At 60.4% G+C, this 21,773-nt stretch overlaps 1 protein-coding gene and 1 long non-coding RNA gene across 2 annotated transcripts; one reads left to right on the top strand and one right to left on the bottom strand.

Moving 5' to 3' along the window:
* Window positions 1–1,021: 1,021 nt before the first annotated feature.
* On the bottom strand, window positions 1,022–20,449 carry LOC120759661 (uncharacterized). The gene is made up of 6 exons (XR_005703210.2): window positions 20,190–20,449; window positions 18,536–18,671; window positions 12,838–18,136; window positions 11,237–11,356; window positions 2,803–3,586; window positions 1,022–1,047 (listed from the first exon to the last, which is right to left on the bottom strand). It is a non-coding gene; the product is annotated as an uncharacterized LOC120759661 (long non-coding RNA).
* FAM83G (family with sequence similarity 83 member G) lies at window positions 4,790–21,375 on the top strand. The gene is made up of 5 exons (XM_040079160.2): window positions 4,790–5,309; window positions 11,292–11,459; window positions 14,670–14,794; window positions 15,564–16,998; window positions 20,687–21,375. Exons 1-5 carry the CDS (start codon window positions 4,815–4,817, stop codon window positions 21,095–21,097), a joined length of 2,634 nt encoding a protein of 877 aa, XP_039935094.1. The 5' UTR covers window positions 4,790–4,814; the 3' UTR covers window positions 21,098–21,375.
* Window positions 21,376–21,773: the final 398 nt, after the last annotated feature.

Below are 21,773 nucleotides of genomic sequence, written 5' to 3'. Positions count from 1 at the left end.
GTGGCACCGTGCCGGGGCATTCCCCAGCGCTGAGTGCACCGCCCCGAGCGGGCGCTGCCGGGGCTCCCCGGGGCTGTGCGGGCACCGCTGCCCTCTGTCCCTGTCACCACGGCCGGGGCTGTGCGGGCACCGCTGCCCTCTGTCCCTGTCACCACGGCCGGGGCTGTGCGGGCACCGCTGCCCTCTGTCCCTGTCACCACGGCCGGGGCTGTGCGGCCAGCGCTCTCCTCTGTCCCCATCCCGAGCTCCCCGTGTGTGACCACGGCCGGGAGCAGCCGCAGCTTCCCGGCCGGACCGGGCTGAAGGCGACGGGGAGAGGCTGCACCGAGCGCCCCGTCCGCATTTCCAGCGCTTTCATCCGTACAATAATCCAAGGGTTTGTTTTCCTTACATGAGCCGGGCCGAGCGGAGGCGCTTTGCGGGATGAACCGGCCGCACCGGTGTCCCCAAAACCCCCGGTGTCCCCGAAACCCCCGGTGTCCCCAAAGCCCCGGTGTCCCCAAAGCCCCGGTGTCCCCCAAAGCCCCGGTGTCCCCGAAACCCCGGTCGGTACCGGCTCTCGAGGAGCAGCTCTCGGTCACCGGCCCGCAGCTTCCTCCCGATGTCCGTGCTGATGAGGGTGCTGCTGCTGTTGAAATCGGAGTCAGGGATGACAGGAGCGCTGCCATCATCACCTCGATCATCAGACCCCGCAGCCCTGCGGGAGAGGCAGCGGCTGAACCGGGAGGGACGGGACAGGATCACCCCGGGATGGTGCAGCCACACGCCGGGGTCTCCCCTGGGGCGAGGATGGAGTTGGGGAACATTCAGCTGCACCCTGAGACCTCACATCTCCTGACATCGCTTCTGGAGCGACCCAGCCCATCCCTGGGGTGTCCCCCATCATCCAAGCAGCCTCGGGGTGCAGCAGAGCCCGGTGGGGATGGAGTCACCCCTCGGCACCCACCTACCGCTGGGCATCAGCTCGAAGCTCGACCACCAGCTCGGTGCAGGCGATGTTGGAGCAGCCCACGGTGCACTCCTCAGGGTCCACACAGGCCACGGTGTCTGGGGGACAGAGGCAGGTGACACGTGGAGGCCTCTGACGGGGTGGAGGCCAGCCCTGAGCCCCTTCGTGCCCCCTCCCAGCAGGCAGATGTTGACCCTTGAGTATGGCCACGGTGCCCAGGCCTTGGCGGGACACGGGGTGGAGAAGCAAGGAGCACATCCCACGTGAAAACCCACCCCTGCCTCACTCACCTCTGCTCCAACGCAGCAGGATCCATCCCACCCCTCCCTCCCGCTGCCCACACCCAGCCCAGCGCAGCTTGGCTCTATTCTCACATCAAATCCAGTGACAGCTGCCCCGGGGGGATCTCCAGAGCCCCACCAGGTCCTGGGGCTGCTGGAGGCAGCAGAGCCCCGGGGCAGGCGCTGCCCATCCCCACCCACGGGTTCGTGCACCGTTGTGGCAATTTCCTGGGCATGGGCAGCACCTGCAGCTCCTGGGATTTGTGTGGCAGCACGCCAGGACCATCAACACCCAATTATTTCTTATGTCTCAACGAGCACTGAAACCTTTCTTTTTTTTTTTTTTCCTAATTGTTACACTCATAAAATACTGAAATGGATGGAAATTAACATCAGGCATAAATATGGATGGACTACACCCGCCCAGGCAGGAGCACGGGGACGAGCTGGGGTGATCCCTGCACAGGACTGGCAGCGTTGTCCCCGCGCTCCTGCCTGGTGACCTCCACCAGAGGAACCCTCAGCCTCCCAGTTTGTCTCAAACCCCAGTGGGGACAGCTTGGGACCTTCCACAGAGGAGCGTGGGGTGAGGTGGGAGCACGGCTCGGCTGTGGGCAGACCACAGGCCGTGCTCAGCACATCCCAAGGATGCCGAAAAGCCCAAGCTGAGCCGCCTTTCCCCCGGGTCAGAGTCAGCGCTGGGGCCCCGGTGACTCCTTCCTGCAGCAGCCGTGAGCAAAGCTGCCATCAGCGCTCCGTGCCTCAGTTTCCCCCGTCTAAAACACCACGTTGTGCACGGCTCCATGCAAATCGTTGGTGGCTGGAGGGGGGAAAACATTCCAAAGGGCAAGGCAGCGTCTGGATGTTGTATTCCAGCTGAAGTGCCAGCCCCAGGCCTCAGCTCTACCTAAGAACACTTGGTGGGACCTCAGAGTGAGTGGGAAGCAGGAGCCCCCGAGCCAGGAGCAGAGCCCAGTGTCATTCCCCACTGCCTCACTTTTAGGCCCTCTGCTAAAAATGGAAAATTAATTAGGACCTCGTAATTAACGCTTCCATCTGCAGGGAAGGGGCCGTGTCTGCGCTGCCTGTCCGGCCGGATCCACCCGGGGACGGCTGCAGTGACGAGAACCAACCTGCTCGGCCTCAGCCACCCAAGCCTGCAAACAGGGGCTGCACCCAGTTCAGGGGCCAAATCCACCATGTGGGGCGAAGAAACCCCCGGGATGAGGAGGGGGATGATGACCCAGGTGTCCTCGCCCCTCGTGAGGATCGTGGGGTGCTGCTCCAGGCGTGGGGCTCTGCCACCCCAATCCGCCCCCACCAGCGGAGCCAGCGCACAGCACACCTGGCTGGGATGCAGCATTTACCCCACATGCAATAAATCATTAGCGCACACACCCCGTGCAAGAGCCTGTAAATCTCCTGGCACAATGAAAACACCCGGAGCGAGCGGCTGAGGCGGCGAAAACCACAACACGCTCCTGCCACGCCACACACGCCCACGCTCCAGCGCCCATCTGGGCCATCTCCAGTCATACCCGAGGAGGTCCTGGGTGCTGCCTCAGTGCTCACCTCTGTCCCGTTTGCTGTCCCCATCGCTGCCAGCAGCGCTGGGATTTCACCTGAAACACCCGGCTTCGGCTCCAGCTCCCTCAGTGTCTGCTGCGCCGCCGTGGGGATGTCACCCCACCGCTGAGAAACCCCTGCAGGGCCAGTCACAAAGTCACCAGCCCCGCCTGAAACACCTCCTGAGCTGACATCCTTCGGGAGCCGAGCACTTCGACCTCCCCAGAGCTGATGTGACACTTGGGGACGCGGTGCAGCGTTGGACCCGGCGCTGCCGGCTTGGGCCTGGCGATCCTTTCCAACCTCAATGATTCCATGATGCTGACAAACAGCTGTGACATTCCCGCGTCCCCCAGCCCCGCTGCCACCTCCTGCGCAGGCCAGGCCAGGGCTGGGCACAAGCCCACGCAGGATTTGTCACCGTGGGACGAGCAGGGCCACCGTGCCCGCAGAGAGGAGCGCTTTGATGGCCGGACAGACGGGCGGCTTCGCCCCGGGAGCCTGACTCAGGCAGGGCCCTCATTTACCCGGCTGTGAATCCGGATGAGCCACACCAACGCCGGGGACAGACACACAGCCCGTGGCAATTCCCTTTTTTGCATTGGCGCAAGGATCTGACCCCGATTCCTGAAACTCGTCTTCGGCTGAGCTTCCAAGAGAAAAGCTCGAGAGAGCTTCCACGTTTCTGGTTTGCGAGCACCAAGCGGGGTTTTCTTTGTCCATCCCGCAGTTATTAATGAAATCTGTCGTGGTCAGGTGTGGTGATGTTACCGTGACCATGCTGCAAACCCTGTAGAGGAGGGGACAGGACAGGACAGGACAGAATAGAATAAATGGTTTTGTTTGGGAGAACGCTTCAACAATCATCTGGCCCCACTGCCTGACCAATTGAGGGCTGACAAAATATGAAGGGCATTGTCCAAATGCCTCTTAATTAAACACTGACAGGTTTGAGGCCTTGACCACCTCTGTAAGCAGCCTGTTCCAGGATTGGAACACCCTCTCCACAAAGGAACGCTTCCTAATATCCAGTCTAAACCTGCCCCAGTGCAGCTTTGAACCGTTCTGGCAGCTCCCACAGGACCCACCGGAGCTCCGAGATCCCGCACCAGCATGGGAGGGGTTAATCACAGGACAGAGCTCTTTTCCTGGGAAATATTGACTGACCAGCACATCGGGAGAGAGGGGAATCTCAGAGGAGAGAAGCTTTTTTTTTTAAAAACAAAAAAGACAGGACACCCAAAGCCCTCTGGAGCCGCCCAGGCCCCTCCCGCACCCGCGGGGCTCCGGGCGCTCAGGTGTGAGGGCGCATCAGCCGAAAGAGTTAATCGGGCTGGGCAGGGAATGTGTGAAGGCAGCATGTGACTGCAGGTGGGGCAGGGCGGAGGGATGAATCACTCTTTTCCTTTTCCTCTTTTCACTTCTTGCTGTTACCTGTCCGGCCCCGGCACTGCGCGCTGGCAGAGCCCCGAGCCCAGAGCTGCCAGGGCGATGCGCAGGAGGCTGGGGCAGAGCTCTCGCCTCCGGCTGCCCCGCTCCTCCAGGAACCAGAGGCACGGAGGGCACCTCGGCCGAGACATCCTGCTCCTCGCTGCCCTGCGCTGAGCCGCTTTTTCTCTTTGTTTCTCTCCCCGCTTTTTATTTCATCCGGTGTCGGCGTTGTGTGGGGAGAGCGGAGGATGAGGAGAGAGCGCAGCCGGGGGTGAAGGACGTTCCCGGCGCTGCGGGTACACCCGGGGCTCTCTGCCCCGTCACGCAGCCCCTGCTGTGGGAAACTCCGCGTTTTCCTTGCCGGGAGCCGGGAGCAGAAACCGAGCCCTCCTCCCCGGCAGGAAGAGCTCCGGCGTGGCAGGAGCCGTTGGAAAAGGGAGCGGTGCCTTCCCCGGGAGCCGGCCAGGGTGAAGCGAACCGCCTGTTTAAAGACGGGAGAATAATTAATTCCTATTTATTGCCGACATCCGGCGCTCTCCGGGGGCGCAGAGCTCCCTCGGGAGAAGGGACCGGCGTGCGGGGCCACCATGGCTTTCTCCCAGGTGCAGTGCTTGGACGACAGCCACGTCAACTGGAGGTCCAGCGAGTCCAAGCCCGAGTTCTTCTACAGCGAGGAGCAACGCCTGGCCCTGGAGGCGCTGGCCTCCCGCGGCCCCGACGCCTTCTATGAAGTCCTGAAGAGGGAGAACATCAGGGACTTCCTGTCCGAGCTGGAGCTGAAGAAGATCCTGGACACGCTGGAGACCTACGACCCCGGCTCCGAGTACATCCCGCGGCACGGCAGCAGCGCCGGGGACAGCGAGGGCGACGGCAACAGCCGAGGGGACGAGCAGGACGTGGCCCCTTCCCTGGAGTACTGGCCGCAGAGGTCGGACCGCTCCATCCCGCAGCTGGACCTGGGCTGGCCCGAGACCGTCGCCTACCGCGGCGTCACCAGGGCCACCGTGTACATGCAGCCGCCCATCGAGGGCCAGGCGCACATCAAGGAGGTGGTGAGGAAGATGATCTGCCAGGCTCAGAAGGTGAGGAGAGCCGCGGGGACGGGGCAGGCTTGGCCCCGGGGCGTCGCGGTGGAAGTCCTGCCCAGCCCCGGGCAATCCCTGCCCAAAGCGGAGGCAGCGCCGGGCAGAGCGTGCGGGGTTTGTCCTCGTCACCGATAGCTGGGGTTGCTGAGGATGCTGCTGGCCTGGGTCAGAGCAGCCCTTCCCGATATCCCGACGGCAGCGCTGCTCGTCCCGGGGTCCCTGCGGGGCTCTGGGGAAAACTGCTGGGGAGAAAAATGGGCTGAGCTGTTCTCCGGCTGTGAGCCCGTGGTCCCAGCCGCTCCACAGTCGCTGTTCCCGGTGTGACAGCATGCAGGAACCTGGGATGATGCTCTTCCAGGCCCTGGGTGTGCCAGCTGTCCGGTGTTGACCCTGGGGTCATGGCCCAGCCTCAGTCCTTGTGTCCACCATCTGTCCAGCCCGTGACCCTGGGGCAAAGCAGTCCAAGCTTCTGGTCTAGCACTGACCCCCACGAGGGTCAAGTTTGGCCCGAGGTGGCCGTGGTGCTCCAAGCTGGCTCATCCTGGCTCTCAGAGGAGGAGGATGAGCAGGACAAGGCTGGGCAGATGCTGAAGGAATTTGGGTTGAGACTTGTCCTCCCTGTGGCGTCAAACCAAGGAGCAGGGAGTGGGGATGAATGAGACATCACCCACGGGCAGGAGGAGCGGGGAAGGAGCGAGGTGGTGGCCTGAAGGCCAGCAGAGGTGGGCAGACATTGCTGGTGTCCCCCAGTGACCCAGTCCCAGCTGGGAAGTGCAGGATGGGTTGGTACCTGCTGGTTTCTTGGTGCTCTCTGAGTTCTGTGCATCCAGTACCGTGAGAACTCCAAGGAAGGAGCTTCCCAACCCAGAGGATGTCCCAGAAGGAAAACAAGGAGACCCCTGCCAGGGCAGCTGTGGAGCAGAGGGAACAGGCTGGGATGATTCAGGTTCACCTGGCTGCTGCAGAGGGAGTTCTGGGGTTTGCACATCCTGGCAGGAGAGAGGGAAACCCGTGACACGCAGCCAGCAGAGCCTCTTCACACCAGCTCGGGCAGAAACGTGAATCTCTCAAAGCATTCAAGGCAGCAGGGTCACGGGAACGGCAGGAGCCCTCTCTGGCCGCTGTCACCTCACAGATTCGAGGTCACTTGTCCTCGCCTGTGACATCTTCCCAGCCAAAGCGCTTTGCAGCGAGGGCAAAGGGAAGGGGGAGCTGACATCCCGCGGGATGGAGGAGGATGGGAGAGCAATGCCACAACAAATAACGTCTCATCTTCGGGTCTTTCCGGCTGCCTCCGACTCGGGCTTGCAGCTCCCGCCTGGCTTTGCCTACTCACCGCTTCCCACCTGCCCCCACGCGAGCGGCTCCTCCTGAGTCACCCCACGCCCTGCTCCTGCTCCCGGAGCTGGCAGCTGAGTCAGGCACGTCCCCACCTCCCCTGGAGCCTCTCCAGGACACGGGGACGTGGCCACGGTCGGTGCTGCTGCGCTCATCACCGGCACCTGGCTGCCCCCTGAGCAGGGCTGGGCTCTGCCTCCCGGTCCAGACGGTGCCTGACTGTGGGATGACACACGGTGACACCACCGGTGACATGCAGGAGCTTGCTTGGAGCTCACGGTGCCTCGGGAGACTCAGAGATGGGTGAGTGCTTTGTGCTGCAGGGGCTGGGGCTGGCAGCAGTTACGGGGGCTGGGGCTCTCCCGTGCTCTCCCATCCCGTATTTGAGGCTGAGCCTGCTGTCACACAGTGGAGCCCAGGTGACAACTTGTGGGTGCTCCCAAGGGTGGGGGGCACTGGGCTAGACCACCCTGCTGATTTCTGCCAGGGCTCAAGGTCTTCACAGCAGCTCAGCGGTGAAAAGGTTTGGCTGAGGAAGCTGAGGGTGGGCGCAGTCGGATGTCACGCACACTGTCCACGTGCTCTGTCCCCCTGGGGACATCCCTGCCGAACTGTCCCGTCCCACCAGGCCGTGGAAGTGCTCTCCACGTGGTGGCCTGGGAGAGGCTCCCAGTTCCCTGCCAGAGGATGACCCTTGCTCCAGACGTCGTCCCAGACGCTCGCTCTGCATCGCTGCCGGCGCCAACCCCAAACCCCGCCGCGCGCGTCGCTGCCCGCGGAGCAAAGTCCTCTGGTGTCAGCGCAGGAAAGATCAGAGCCCGTGAGAGCTCTGCCGGTGCTGGAAGGTCACCGCTGTGTGACCACCAGGGGTGTGAGGCCGCTCGGAGGGTCAGAGGGACGCTGGTGCTTGCAAGGATGAGGCCAAATGCAGCTGAGCTCAGAGCCTCAAACCCAGGCGTGCCAGAGATGGAGATGAGAATGATCCCCTCCTCCTTCTGGGATGGAATGGGAGAAAGGAGAGGCAGGATCCTGTGGCCACGTCCCTGCTCTCCCAGAAAATCCCATCTTTGTGGCCGAGAAGCTGAGGTGGTGGGGAATGTGGGGCACCAGCAGCTTCATCCCAGAGACCTTCACCAGCTGGAGCCGTGGCACGGCCGTCTCTTCCTTGCTGTGGATGCCCTCAGGCTGCAAATCTCACAGGCTAGACACCAGGAACAATCCCTTCATGGAAAGGGTGGAAGGGGCTGCCCAGGGAGGTTTGGAGTGCCCATCCTGGGGGTATCCAAGGAATTTGTGGATGTGGCACTCAGTGCTCCGGGCTGGTGGAGGTGGCGATGGGTCCGGGGTTGGACTTGGCAATCCTGAATGTCCTTTCCAACCTTAACGACTCTGTGATGGAAGGGAGGAAGATCTCCCTCCTCCTCTCGGCTCTCTCTGACCAGAAACCAGAGCATGAAAACATTGACCTTGGCCCAAAGCCACCGGAGAGAGCCGTGACTCTGAGCTCCTCTCTTCACTTGAGGTTCCAGGCTGGGGTTGCGGTGATGTAATTACCCTGAACAACTTCCAGCGAAGGTTGGGAGGCCCTATTAATTACTGTTTACAAAACCTGCTGCCATTTCTGGATGAAAGGGTCGACAGGGGAGAGCAATTATTAATGTTACTTGTCCCACCTCTCCTCCATCCCAACACTCTTCCTCTAATTGTGCCTTGGTGCCTGCCTAATTTATTAAATGCCCACGTGGTGCACCCCAAAAGTCATTATCTGATGATTCACAGTGAGACAATAAAGAGCTGCAACTTCCTCTATAAAACATGATCCTGCAGTTTATGTGCTCATCAAAGCTGTTCCAAAAAAATCCCTGCGGCATTTCGCCCGGTGTCCAGGGGGACGCGACGCTCTCTGCTCCTCAGGGATTTGGGACCCAGCGCCTGCACCTCCGCTGTGTCTGATGGATTCTGGCAGCTCCTTGCAAGAAAAGCTTCACCTGCGTGGGCACTGGGAGCCTCCAGCTGTAGATTCAGGGCTGATTTCCTCTGCGCCCTCCAGGAGAAGGGCAAAGGATGGCAAAGCTTCCTGGGATGACACAGCAGCGCAAGGGCTTCAGAGAGGGAACACCCCAGCCTCGAGCGCTGCCCTGGCAGGGGTGACAGGGACGAGGGACAAGCTCGCTCCTCACGGCCAGGTGGCACAGCTTGCTCCAGACAATCCCATTCCCCACGCTGGGAAGCAAAGGGCACGCAGGATTTCACTGCTCCAGAGCAGACAGGTCCTCACTCTTCACAGATTATCCCTGTGCCGGGAGGGTTTGGCATCCCAGGGCTCCAGCACAGGCAGCCCAGCAGCGGATTTCACCTGGACAAGGACAGTCACCACAGCAGGAGCGCTGCCAGCACCGTCCCGGCTCTCCCTGCCCGCCCTGTGCCAGGGCAGCATTGGCACATCGGCCCGAGATCCCGGTGACAAAGCAGGGCCAAGCCTGTCCTGCAGGCAGGACGCGGTGGGGAGGGAAGCAGGAGCCGAGCAGGGACAGGACGCACCAGCTGAGCAGGAGGAATCGGCTTCAAAACGTGGGCAAGTGGGTGAGAGCCGGGCAACCTTCCCGTGCCCGAGCTGGCCACCCTGGGCCACTGCCTGCAGCGCCCTGCCCACAGCCCTGCAAAACTCCCTGACGCCTTCAGAGCCACAGCTGTGACCCAAGGCCTCGGGACCACGGTGGGAAAATGTTCTTTTCCCTCCAAAACGAAGCTCAGCGCTATTCCTCATCCCCATTTTACAAGTGCTCAACTCCTCCCGGGGGAAACAGCGCACAGGAAAAGCGACGTGAGCACGGAGCACCAGGGGCAGGAGCAAATCATCTGCCCCCAAATTATCTGCCACCAAATCCTCTGCCCCCAAACCCGGCACACAATGTCCCACCGCAGCTGTCCCTCACCCAGGACTCATGGAAGACAGCTCAGCTCCTCCCCGATTTCTTGCTGAACATGGCAAATCCAAGCCCGAAGCTCCCAGAGTAGCTTTGAACCCAGCCCACTTTGCATCCATGCAAATCCAGCAGCTGGCTCCTGCCTCAGTTTCCCCACCAGCACAACACACGAGTGGGTGCACGGGGCAGTGAGGGTTGTCACAGCAAGGCCAAGGAAAAATGGGAATTCCGTTAAAATCGAGTGGCAAAGCCATGAAGTGCCCCCTCAGCTGGCACCTCCCAAATCGTTCCTGTGCGGTCAGGGCTGGGGACACCAGGGTGGCACCAGGGACAGCAGGGCTGGGGCTCCACACACAGCCGTGCTCTTCCCCCCCCATCGCCTGCAGAAAAGGAAGGGAAGAGCCGGCAGTGTCATAACAACCCTCCGCTTAATTAAAGCTCTCCACGTCCTGTGGCACAAAACTAATTAAAAGGCAGCTCGGAGCTTTGAGAGCTCCGGACTGGACGTGTCTGAGTGTGCAAGTACCTCCATCCTCTCCTTCCTGAGGGAGGGAGGAGCACCCTGGGCTCTCCCTGGTGCCCTCCCCGGCTCAGCAGGACCCTCCTGGAAGGGCGAGTGGCCAAGGGCACCCACCTGCCCCAGCCCAGGGCTGCTCCCTTCCAGGAACACGGCAGGGTTCCAGCCATGGGACAATGACGAGCCAGCAGCCTGATGCCAAAGCTTTCCCCTGGGATGAGGGGAGGCAGAAATCCCCGTGGAGCTGCCCTGGGATGCTCAGCTCCCTCCAGCCCCTCTGCCTGCCAGATCTCAGGAGCTCACGGCCACAGGTGATGCCGTCACCAGGAAATCAACAGCCACGGGCACAGAGCCCAGGGGGCCCAGGAAAGACATTCCAGTGAAATTCCCAGCGTGGCCCAGATCCATTTTCTTATCAGCCCCAGCTGTGGCTGGGAGAGCAGCAAACGCCCTGGGTACAAAGGCAGCTCCAGCTCGTGAATATCGGTCACTCTGCCGTGTGACAAACACAGCTGTCACTGCTCGGGGTGCTGCTGCTGTCCCGGCTCTGCTCCCTCTGTGCAGCCCGGGAGGAAGGAGGGGTGCTGTGCAGGAGGAGCAGCACCCCAGGCTGGGCAGTGAGACCAGGGCAGGCGGACACACCGCTCAGTGGTTGGGCTTGATGATCCTACAGGATTTGATCAGCCTTAGCAATTCTGCGATCGTTGTGCATCTCCCCTTCTGACCGCTCCCTGCAACTCTGAGGGCAAAGGGACACCAAACTTCTCAGCCAGAAGCTGGACCCTGAATTTTGTGAAGCCTGTTAAAGGCAGGAAAGTGAGATTCACTCTCGGTAACTGGTTTTTCATCAGGAGATTATGCTGTGGATCTCCTCTGAAATGGTTTGGGTTGGAAAGAAGCACCCAAAGACCATCAAGTCCAACAATTAACTCAGCACTACCAGGGCCACCACCAAACCATGTCCCCAAGTGCCACATCTACCACTCTTGGAGATCAAACTTTCCACAGTGACAGCAGAGGAATGGGAGAGGAATTTCCATCCTCAGACTGTCTGGAGCTGAGGGCAACCCTGGGCACCCCCACCCCAAATTCCTGCAGGGAGCACTTTGCTTTGGCTCTCACAAAACAAGCACTGACAGTACCTTGGGTTGTCCCCGGCCACAAGGCCCAGACTCATCTCCCGTCTCCCCTCTCCAGGTCATCGCCGTGGTCATGGACATGTTCACCGACGTGGACATCTTCAAGGACCTCCTGGACGCCGGCTTCAAGAGGAAAGTGGGAGTCTACATCATTTTGGACGAGACCAACGTGAAGCACTTCCTTCAGATGTGTGAGCGAGCCCACATGCACGCTGGACACCTGAAGGTAGGGCTGAGCCGAGGCTCTGCAGCTCGGGAGCCTCCAGAGTGATCAGCTCTGCTCCCTCCTGTCTCGGGCCATCACAACCCCTGGCGCTGGAAGGGTTCAGTCCATTTTTCCCATGGCCAGAGCTGGAGGCGATGCCCAAACTGAGGAGCAGCAGGACGGAGGGGATGGGCTGAGGTGCAGGGATGTGGATTTGCACCCCGGGGGCTGCAGGTACCCAGCTTGGGTTGGGACAGAGGAGCGGCTGTGGGGTGCAGCCCCACGAGGGTGGGCATGGGGCAAACCTGCCAGCTCAGCTCCTCCTGGCAAGGGAGAGGGAGCAGCAGAGGCCATGCCAGGCCCGGATCCCTGCTGTCCCCAGCGCCCTGCTGCCGCCCCAGGGGCTTCTCCCGCCAGTCAGAGGCTGGAATTAAAAAACTCGATTTTCCCCTTTTCCGGAGCCTCCGCCCCAGCGCAGGGCCGGGAGCGGAGCAGGGAGGTTCCCACGCTGCCCGAGGCCCTGGCAGCTGCCAAGGATGCCCTCGCTGCGCTGGGCAGCGCACGCTGCAGGCACTGAGCTGCCCGCACATGCCGTGTTCTCCAGCCCTGGATGCACGTGGAATTGCCCCTGTGCACAATCCCTGTGGAAAACCAGGGGAGGCAAAGCACAAGGGGGGATGCCTGTCAGCGCAGGGGTGGGCTGGATGGGGCTTGGAGCAGCCTGGTGTAGTTTAAGGTGTCCCTGCCCATGGCAGGGGGGTGGAATGAGATTTAAGGTCCCTTGCAACACAAGCAATTCTGGGATTCTCCTTCCACGCCCCTGTGTGAGCAGGGGGTGCAGGGAAAATCACCGTCACAGTTCTCAGGCAAAGGCAGAGTAGAGGACAGGGCGTTATTTCAGCCTCAGGAGCAACATCCACAGCAGGAGCCCTGCCGCATCACTCCAGCCACGGGAACGTCCCAGGCTCTGCCCTGGACACCACGCTCCCGCCCCCAGCATCGGATCCAAACACACCAGAGCAGCCCCACGCTCTTGGGGTGAGGTCTTTCAGACCCTCCACTCCTGCCCAGCACGGCTCGGCCTCGCCTGTTGCTTGGCAGAAAAGCGGTGTTGCCGCTCCTGACGTCAGCCGGCCGCGCGCCCGCTGCCAAACGCCCGCCGGCGAGGCCCGTGCCCGGGCAGGCTCCCGGATTTGCTTACGCCGAGGGCCAGCCCCTGCCCGGGCAGGAGCACACAGGAGCCACGCCACGCTCACACCTGGCGAGGTGCGGTGGGCTCAGGGACCCCCAGCCTGGGAGCACCGGCCGGCAGAGCCTGGCGCCTTCCCCTGCTGCCCTGCCCTCCCGGCTCAATGGCTGCTCCCAAGGATTAAAATCAAACACAGCCGAGCTTTTTTACCTGCGTCCAAACCCCCCTGGAGAGTCTGGGATCCCGCGGGCTGCTGCCGCTTCCAGACCAGAAAAGCCAGCGCTGACGCACTCCGGTGTTTTCCTGCATTAGCGGCCCGGTGGCAGGACTGGAAAAGCAGGAGAACGTCTGCAGAGCTCGGCAAATGCCTCGAAGTTGGGATTTGCCACACGTTGCGAGGCGGTTCGCTGGCACGGGGTGCAGGAGGAGGTGAGGAAAGCAGGGCAGAGTCTGGGAGCCGCTTCTCGAGGCGGGAGATGTTAACGAAACGTGTGGCTCGTTATCTCGGCGCTTGGCAATCAGCAGCAGGCTTGTGCAAGGGCTGCCTGGGCAGTGATTCACCCAGCACTGCTCCTCGGCCGTCCCGCTGCCTGGGCAGGGGTTAAAAATCAGATTTTACTGAACAGCCAGGAGGAAAAGGCACCAGCACCGGGAGCGTTGCTCCCCGAGAAAAACCCCGAGCTGCTGCTTGAGTTCGGGAAAAGGGTGAGCTCCGAGTGGGCAGAGGGTGAAGCCGTGGGTGTCACCGCTCTCTCAGCAGCCCCACGTGTAGGGATAACACGGGGCAGGGATGGGAATTGCCATCCCAGCTGGCTCCCAGCACCCCCAGTGCGGCACACTGAATCAGGGTGCTCGGCACCAGTTTTCACTGCAGGCAAAAAGGAAAATGCAATGAAAACTGTGAAATTCGCAAAAAATTCCCCCCCACCCCGAACCTTCTCTGTTCAGTGTGTGGAACTTCCCTGGAAACAGGGTCAGGAAATCTGCTGCTTTCACGTCATCCACACTGAATTTTCCTGCCAGGCGCTGGGGAGCAGGGGTGCACCTGGGCTCAGGACTGTGCCTGGACATGGTCTCCAGGGAAAGAGAGGAGAGCCCAGGGAAGCAGATGAGAAAGGCTGGAGGAAGGGAAGACAAATAATTTTGATGCTTTTCTTTAAAAAGCGAAGCAAAGCACACAATAAAACAGCCACGGAGGGCATGACCCAGTGATGACACCGAGCCTTTTGCAACAGCATTACCAACATCGCAGCAGGAACAGGAGGAATGCAGAAAATATTTTCTCCCCACCCAAAAGGAGCCCATTTGCCATGGGAGATGCTATCTGCTCTGCTGGGGAATGTGCCAGTGCGATCCATGGGAGACAGGAGCCAGACTGGGGATAGAAAAAAAACCAACAGAAACATTTTCACAGAGCCAGGGCTGCCCTTGCATCACTGGGTTCCCTGGGGAGGACACCCAACTCCGCTCCAGGCACCTGCTCCCACGTCACCGGGTTTCGTTTCCCCAGGGTGAAAAGATGTTTCCCCACTGCCTGATTTCCCACCAGCCCCTAAAAGCAGGAGTGGATGCCCAAATTTGGGAGCACAGCAAAAGGGGAGCGTGGGGAAGGACAAACCCCCTGCAGGCAGGTCCACGTGGGCTGTCCAGGGGTCACCCCCTCCCCAAAAACCCCCCGCAAATCTCCGCTGGGAGCAGGTGTGGAGCCTCCTCTCCCATGGTGGCATTTGCATAGATTGCAGGAGCCGGGGAGAGCTTGGCAGCAGCACTCGCCCACGGGCACCGAGTTCAGGAGATGGCAAACACAGCCTGGCACACGGGCAAAGCAGGAAACTCCCCAAGCCGAGCCCGCGGTTCACTGCGTGGCCTTGGGCGAGTTCCTGTCTCTCCCCACGGCTGTGGGCTCCTCTGAGCCGGCCGGGAAGAACGTTCCCGCTCCTCAGAGGGGCTGTGGAGCGTCCAGAGGGGCGTTCTTGGAGCGGTGGGTGCTGCTCTCACAGCAGCTCTTCGCTGCTGCTCACGCCTGTGCCTCTGCTCCGCAGAACCTGCGCGTCCGCAGCACCGGAGGGACCGAGTTCTTCACCCGTTCGGCCACCAAGTTCAAGGGGGCTTTGGCCCAGAAGTTCATGTTCGTGGACGGGGACCGAGCCATGTGTGGCTCCTACAGGTAAATCAGTGACATCCCCTCTTGGCCACCCCGCGGAGGTGTTGGTGAAAGGAGCGATGAGCACACACGTGGTCCAAGGACGCCACACCAGACTTGCTCTCCTCCTCCTAAGCTGGGAGATGAACTTCCAAGGAGTTTTGGAGTGGTCCCAAGGGTTTCCCACTGCTCCCTACACCGCCAGGTCTGGGACACCCACCCTTCCTGGGGGTGGTGGGACACACCAAGGGTTTCTGTGCTGGTGAGCGCAAGGAAGGACCAAAGCACCAAACCACAGCCAGGCCCAACTCTCACACCAAGCTCGGCTTTTCCTGTCAGTTTCCTACACAGAGTATATTTCAGTTTGCTCAAAGGAAAACTTACTTAGGTAGAAATGGACCAGCCCTGATCAGATTTCAGGTCTAAAAGACAAGTTCTATAAACATGGAACTGAAACATTTCCTCCTTTCTGACCATAACAAATAACACATCCCCTTATGAGTCGCTTTTCTTAGCTAATCCAAACTGAGATGGGGACAACACCAAAGTGAAAAACGGACCCACTGCAAACACCTTTTATTTTTACTTCGAGTCCCACTGTGCTCAAGACTTCGACCCTTCGCTCTAATTTGGGATGGGAGCTATTTCCTCAATCCCATTATTATTGTTATTAATGTTTACAGTGAGATCACGTCCCTGCTGGCACCACCAGCCCCCGGGGAAGGCCAGGGCTGGGGAGAGCTGTTATTTACCAGCGAGTGCTCAGAGAGTCCCCATTGTGTTTCTGTTCCAGCTTCACCTGGTCGGCGGCGAGGACGGACCGGAACGTCATCACGGTGCTGTCGGGCCAGGTGGTGGAGGCGTTTGACAAGCAGTTCCAGGAGCTCTACCTCATGTCCAAGGGGGTGAGCCTCAAGTCCATCTCCATGGGTGAAGAGCCCGAACCCGAGCCCGTAACGCTGCCCTCCGTGGTGCCGGTGACCCCCGCCAACGCCGTGGTGAAGAAGCTGATAAACCCCAAATACGCCCTGGTGAAGGCCAAGAGCGCCGACCAGATCAGCAAGACCTCATCCGAGAACCAGGACAAAACCCAGAAGGCTGACAACAAAGGCAAAGCACCTCCCGAGGGCCAGGGGGGCGAGCGGCACGGTGACGCGGCCGACCTCTCCCTGCTCATCCACCCCGGCCTCCTGAACCTGGAGAAAGCCAACATGTTTGACTACCTGCCCACATGGGTGGAGCCCGACCCCGAGCCCGGGAGCGAAGTCTTGGGCTACATCAACATCATCGACCCCAAGGTGAAGAACGCGAAGCTGTCGCAGATGAACCGCATCAAGGTCTGCGACGTCTCCCAGGCCAGCGCCCAGCACCGGCAGATGCTGAAGAACAGGGAGATGGAGGCCAGGAAGAACTCAGACCAGGAGCCGCCCCTGCTGTCCCCCAGCCACCGACAGATCCCACAGCCCCCCGTGGAAGCTCCTGCAGCCCCCAGCCCCATCGAAGGCGTCAGCTGGGCAACGAGGCAAGGGGGGACGTTTGCCTCTTCACCGCTGGGCCACCATTCGAAGCCGCAGGAGGAGGCACTGGAGGGTGTCAAGCCTCCGGTTCCAAAGCCAAGGACCGTCCCCGTTGGTGTCCTCATGGCCAAAGCCGTCACAACCTGCGACAGCAGCGCTGCCCTGGAGGGTGACACGCGGCCGCTGCCGGCCGACCACGCGGGCGCCAAGCAGGAGGAGAAACCCAACCGAGCTTCCACGGAGCCCTGCCGCGTCCAGCCGGACCGGCCAGCGGCAGCTCCGCAGGAGGACAAAGGGCCTCCCTGCACCCACAACGGGCTGGGAGAGGAGGAGGAGGAGGAGGAAGAGGAGTACATCACCCTCAGCGACCAGGAGAGCTACTCCAGCAGCTCTGCCGACCACAGCTACCGCCGCTCCAACGCCTCCTCCATCTCAGACGAGTACTTCGAGGTGAGGGATCGCTACGGGCCCCTCCGGAGAACCAACTCGGACGTCACCCACAACGGGGAGATCCTCCCCATGCAGAGGAAGCTCAGTGACCCTCACATCAGCCGGGGCACCTTCATCAGCCCCCTGGGCAGCCTGCCCTCCCTGAAGCACCTGCGCTTGGAGGACGTGACCAAGAGGAGGAGCAACGCCGTGGAGATCAGGCCTATGCTGCCCCACATCCTCCTGGATGGCAACAGCTCCTACCCCAGCAGTGCCGCCCAGGTAGGACGTTCTGCTGCCACCTTTTGTTTTTCCACCTTACAGAGGTTTGCAAACCCGGAGGTGACCCCGTCAGCTCGACCCAGGGCTGGCGTCACCCAGAGTTTGGGCGTCATCCTGAGTTTTGGTGTCATCCCGACCCTTTGGTGTTGTCCTAGATGCTGAGATCACCCTTCCTATATAGGAGAAGGTGACAAAAGTCATGGTGGCCGTGCCACAGCTCTTGGTGTCCAGCAATGGATGTCAAAGGGAAGGGTTTTGGTGGTTAAAGATTATCCCACAGCGCTGGGGGTGGAGCCCAGCAGCTCCAGGCACAGCTGTACAGATGTGCTGGGACTCGCTGAGCTCCCTCGGCAGCGGCATCACGCCCAGCTGGGGACAGACTGTGCGTGCAGGCGTCTCCTTCTCGGGCTTGTTTTCCAGCGCCTCTCCGGGGCGATTAGCATCAAAGGGAAAGCGCTCGGACACGTAATTAGAGAAAGACAGCGGAGAAACAGGGACGGCAACCTCTGTGGGCGAGTGCCACAGTCAGCAGCTTTGTGGCTGATCCACGGGTGACGCCAGGCCCTGTCACCGCGCAGGGCCAGCATGTCCCACAGGGAGCGTGCCAGATTCCCACTGCCGGGAGCACGAGGTCACAGCACCATCCCATCCAGGGGCGGTGACGCTGTGATCCCCCCGATTTCCACCCCAGCTGTGCAACCTCTTGCACCCCTGCCAAGCGTTCTGGCTTCTCGAGGCTCCCCGCCCGCTGTTTTTTTGGGGCATTCAAACCCCCAGGGCCAAACCAGCAGCTGAAATCACTGAAACTGCCTGAGGTTACCCTGGCCGAGCATCTAATCTGTATTTACAGGGAATTAAATTTACTATCCCAGAGTCCACTTGCTTCTCCCTTCCCAGCAGGTGACAGGGAGCTCAGAGCTTTAATCCTTGCACATCAAATACCCCCGAGCCCTGCAGGGCAAGGAGCACCGAGGTCTTTGATGCTCTGTGACCCAGGTCCCCCTTGCTGGGGACGGCTGGGTACGCCGGTGTTCCTGCAGGAACTTGTTCTGGCCCTTTGATGAGAGGCAGATAATTAGAGCAGCATCAGGGTTAGGAAAGCCAGCGCTCGGTGGAGAGGAGCAGGGAAGAGTTTCTCCTGTGTGTAAAAGTAATAAATTGAAGCAAGCCTCGATTAACTCTCGAAAACTGAAATCTGACAGAAATCACTATTGATTCTCTCAAATACGGGGTTTTTTTCTGGGTACACACGTTTCTCAGGGTCTGGCCCATTGCCCAGCATAGCCCAAAACACAGGTGGAGGCTCACTCAGGGCAAACATCGTGATTTCCATGTCATGGAAACCAATTCCTCTCCGGAAATCACCCTCCCCAAACACACAACCCCATTCACCAGGGACGCCGGGGTCCTCTCCTGTCCGTCTCCCACCTGCAGAGCCCCCAGGTCTGTGCAGAGCTGAGGTTTCCAGGCAAGCCCCCCTCAGTGAGAGGGAAAATCCCCACCCCAGCAGTTCCACGGTCACACAGGGGGCCCTTACCTGGGTACAGGACCCTGCTGACCATTCCTGGCACGATGATGAGGAGCAGGGGCAGCACCTTCAGGTGGCTGGCCAGGATGGGGCCGGCCTCGGCGTGGCTCAGGTTTTTAGCAGAGAGTCACCGCTGGACAATGACCTGTGGAGAGCCAGGCAGGAGAGCTGAGCAGCACCAACATCTCCTCCGCATCAGCCTCTGCCTTGCCAAACTGCATCCCAAGTGCTGGAGCCATCCAAAGGCAGTGTGGACACCCACAGAGGGGTTTCCCTCCAGACCAGTAACGGGTTGGGGTTACACCGCAGCACCAAAAAAGCCCCGTGCAACCACAGCAGCACGTCCTCCAGCCAGGAGCAGCCGTTCCCCACCACCATCCCACCCCTCCTGCCCCTTCTACCCAACCTCCTCCCCAAAGAGCGCCCACAATGACATGGAAACCGAGTCCAGCCTCCTCCTCCAGCCACAGCTCCACTCAAACCATCACACCTCAAAGCTCTGGCCAAGCTGTGTCCATCCACATCAGCCACACCTCGGGCTTTGAGGCAATCCCTCTTAAACAGGCAACGTCTGTAGGAGCTGCTGCCTTCAAAGAGCTTGGGGTCTCTCCAAAAGCTTCCAGGGAATTGCTGAAATCCAGCAGGATTCAGGCTCTCTTGAGCCAGCACTGCCTCATTGTGCTGGTGGGCAGGAGGGACAGGGTGATGGCTCCTGGGGTGGGATATTTGGGAAAGCCACAGTTTAACTTCTTCCCAAGAGCCAGAGCACGTCAGGAGCCACAGGAGCCACCACCCAGCTCAGGCACATGATGGGCTCGGAGGGAGAAAAGCTAAATCATCCTTAATCCTTCTCACACCTTAACACTGATTTTAAGCACCTAATTAAATCAATCTCGGAGGAGCTAAGATAAACTGCTTAAACACAACCCTCCTGCTCAACGCAGGAGGTGTCAGCTCCAGGGCCAGGGAGGCCTTTGGGACATTTGGGCCGCCTGGCAACCGAGCAGCAGCACGGTGAGGGTCACGGCAGAGGCAGGGCGGGTTGGCACAGCCAGCTCTGCAGCTCCTCCTGCCATCAGCACCTTGGCTCCCCAGCTCCCACCTCCCCCGGTGCACAGGTGCAATCACACCTCCAGATCGGGGCACACCCAAAGGGGAGATAAACATCTGGTGACCACAGCCGTGTGTCACGGCCTTACCCAGGCCAGAATTAAGGTTCCTGGTGCTCAGCCCCGACCCAAACGTGTGTCTCAACCCAGCTAATGGGAGCCACCCCCACAGCGGCATTGCAGCTCGCTCTTGGCTCCTGATGCTGTCTGCTGTCCAAGCCTCCATCCTTTCATCGATCCTGGCACTCACCTCATCCCACAGGTCGGGTCTGGGGGACTGGATGTACTCAGGGGCTGAGAGGGTTAAAGTGAGTGTTCAGGCTGCTGCCAGAGAGAAGGTGTTGAGATGCCCTGTCCTGGATTTCCAGGCAGGAGGAGCTTGGCTGGGGACAGCCTCCAGGCTGCCAGGGCGGCTTGGGATGTGGCTGCTGGAGTGTTTGGTGCCAGAGTCAGGAACCAGGCGAGCACCCGTGGTCAGTATTTGCGGCAGCTTTGAGCTGTCGCTGAATTTGGGCAGGGGACCAAGGGGCAGAGAGATTTGTCCATGAGGATACCTGGTGAAGAATTGTCATCTTCTAGATGGTCACAGTACTTGAGAAAGCTTCTTTAAAAACTCCAGAGGGCCTCAAGTATCAGCAGCTCATTATCTAAAGAGTCTTTCATACCCTTCCTACATTGCAGTCCCATGAGCAACCCCACACAACTCTGGCTCTTTCTCCAGCAGTTTCAGCTGGCTGCGTCCTGTCCCTTGTGCAGCACCTTACCCTTCCTGTCCCTCTCACGACCTCCTGTCCCCCCCTCCTTGCAGCACAGCCAGCAGACTCCATCTGACCCCTCTCCCAGCTAACTCACCCTTTTATCACCCATAGCTGTGAGGACAAGGCTGTTCCCACTCTTGGGTAATTCACACAGCTGCAACAGATCTGGGGCAAGAGTGCCTTCAGCACTGTCTCCGTGTGTTCTCCCACGTGTTCTCTCCAAGGTGGCCTTGCAGGGAGCAGCATCCTTCCACCAGCCAGATCTCACCCTCTCTCTGCTCTTTCCCCAGCAGGGCACTCACATCTTCCGCTACCGGCCCAGGACCCCGGCGGGCAGAGAGCCGGGCAAGGAGCTCTCCTGCTCCCCGACGCACGAGAAACCCCTCGGGGCCGCCAAGTACCGAGGGGAGGGAGCAGAACCCAAAAAAACCATCGCAGGCAGCCGGCCCTACTGGCAGAGCAAAGCCTTCAGCCCCGGCAAGCCCACGGCACCCGGGCAGCTGCCCCCAGAGAAGCCCAGAGCGTCGGGAAAACGCTTCAGCTCCGTGCCCGAGAGCCAGAAGCCGGCCGAGGAGATGAGGACACCCCTGGGCATCCCGCTCTCCAAACTGTCCCAGTCCAAGCACCTCAAGAACAGGGTCCAGGGCGCTTCTGTGGACTCCAAAAAGCAGCCCCCCGAGAGCACGGGCCAGAAGGAGCAGTAAGGGGCTGGTGACGGTGGCCTTGCAGAGCTTGGTGGAGCCCAGGCGCGTTCCTTGGGGCGGGGGGTTCTTGTTTGCATTGACCTGGTCGGTGCAGCGGTGCCACGTGGCCACGAGGGACGGCCCAAAAGTCATCCCTGCCCAGGGCAGGTCTCCAGAGACAGGGTCTCGGAAGAGGCGCACGGCATCCGCCCTGGGCAGGTGGTGTTGGGAACAATCTTGGACGTCACGGCCTTTAAATAGGCCTCTTCCAGGCTGGGATAACCCCCGACCTCGTTAAAAGCTGGAAAGCATCGTTGGTTAGAGTGGAGCCAAACCCAGCAGTGTGTGGGATCAGCTGGCAAAACCCGGCCAGATCCCGAAGCCAGAGTGCTGCCTGGAAAGGGAGGGATCGCCCCTGATCGTGTTTCCTTCTGGTTATTTAAGAGACTCTTCTGTTACCATTTTGCACAGCAGGTCCCACTGCAGTCTGCCCTCCCTTCGGAGGGTGACCCGTGTCCTGGGACTAAGACTCCTCCAGGGATCCCCCTCTTTTAACCTTGTACTGTAAAAAATGCAACCTGTTCATTAAAGCTGCCTGGTCCCACGGCAGGAGAACCTCGCCTAAGACGGTTAAAATGCAAGTTTGGGTGGCCTTGGACTCAATAAAACTGCAGCTCAAGGTGCTCAAAGTGCACAG

This window comes from Hirundo rustica, chromosome 15 (genome assembly GCF_015227805.2).
Source record: "Hirundo rustica isolate bHirRus1 chromosome 15, bHirRus1.pri.v3, whole genome shotgun sequence".
Lineage (NCBI taxonomy): Eukaryota > Metazoa > Chordata > Aves > Passeriformes > Hirundinidae > Hirundo > Hirundo rustica.
Note: the sequence above shows the minus strand (reverse complement) of the source record. Positions and strands in the feature narration are given on the sequence as shown.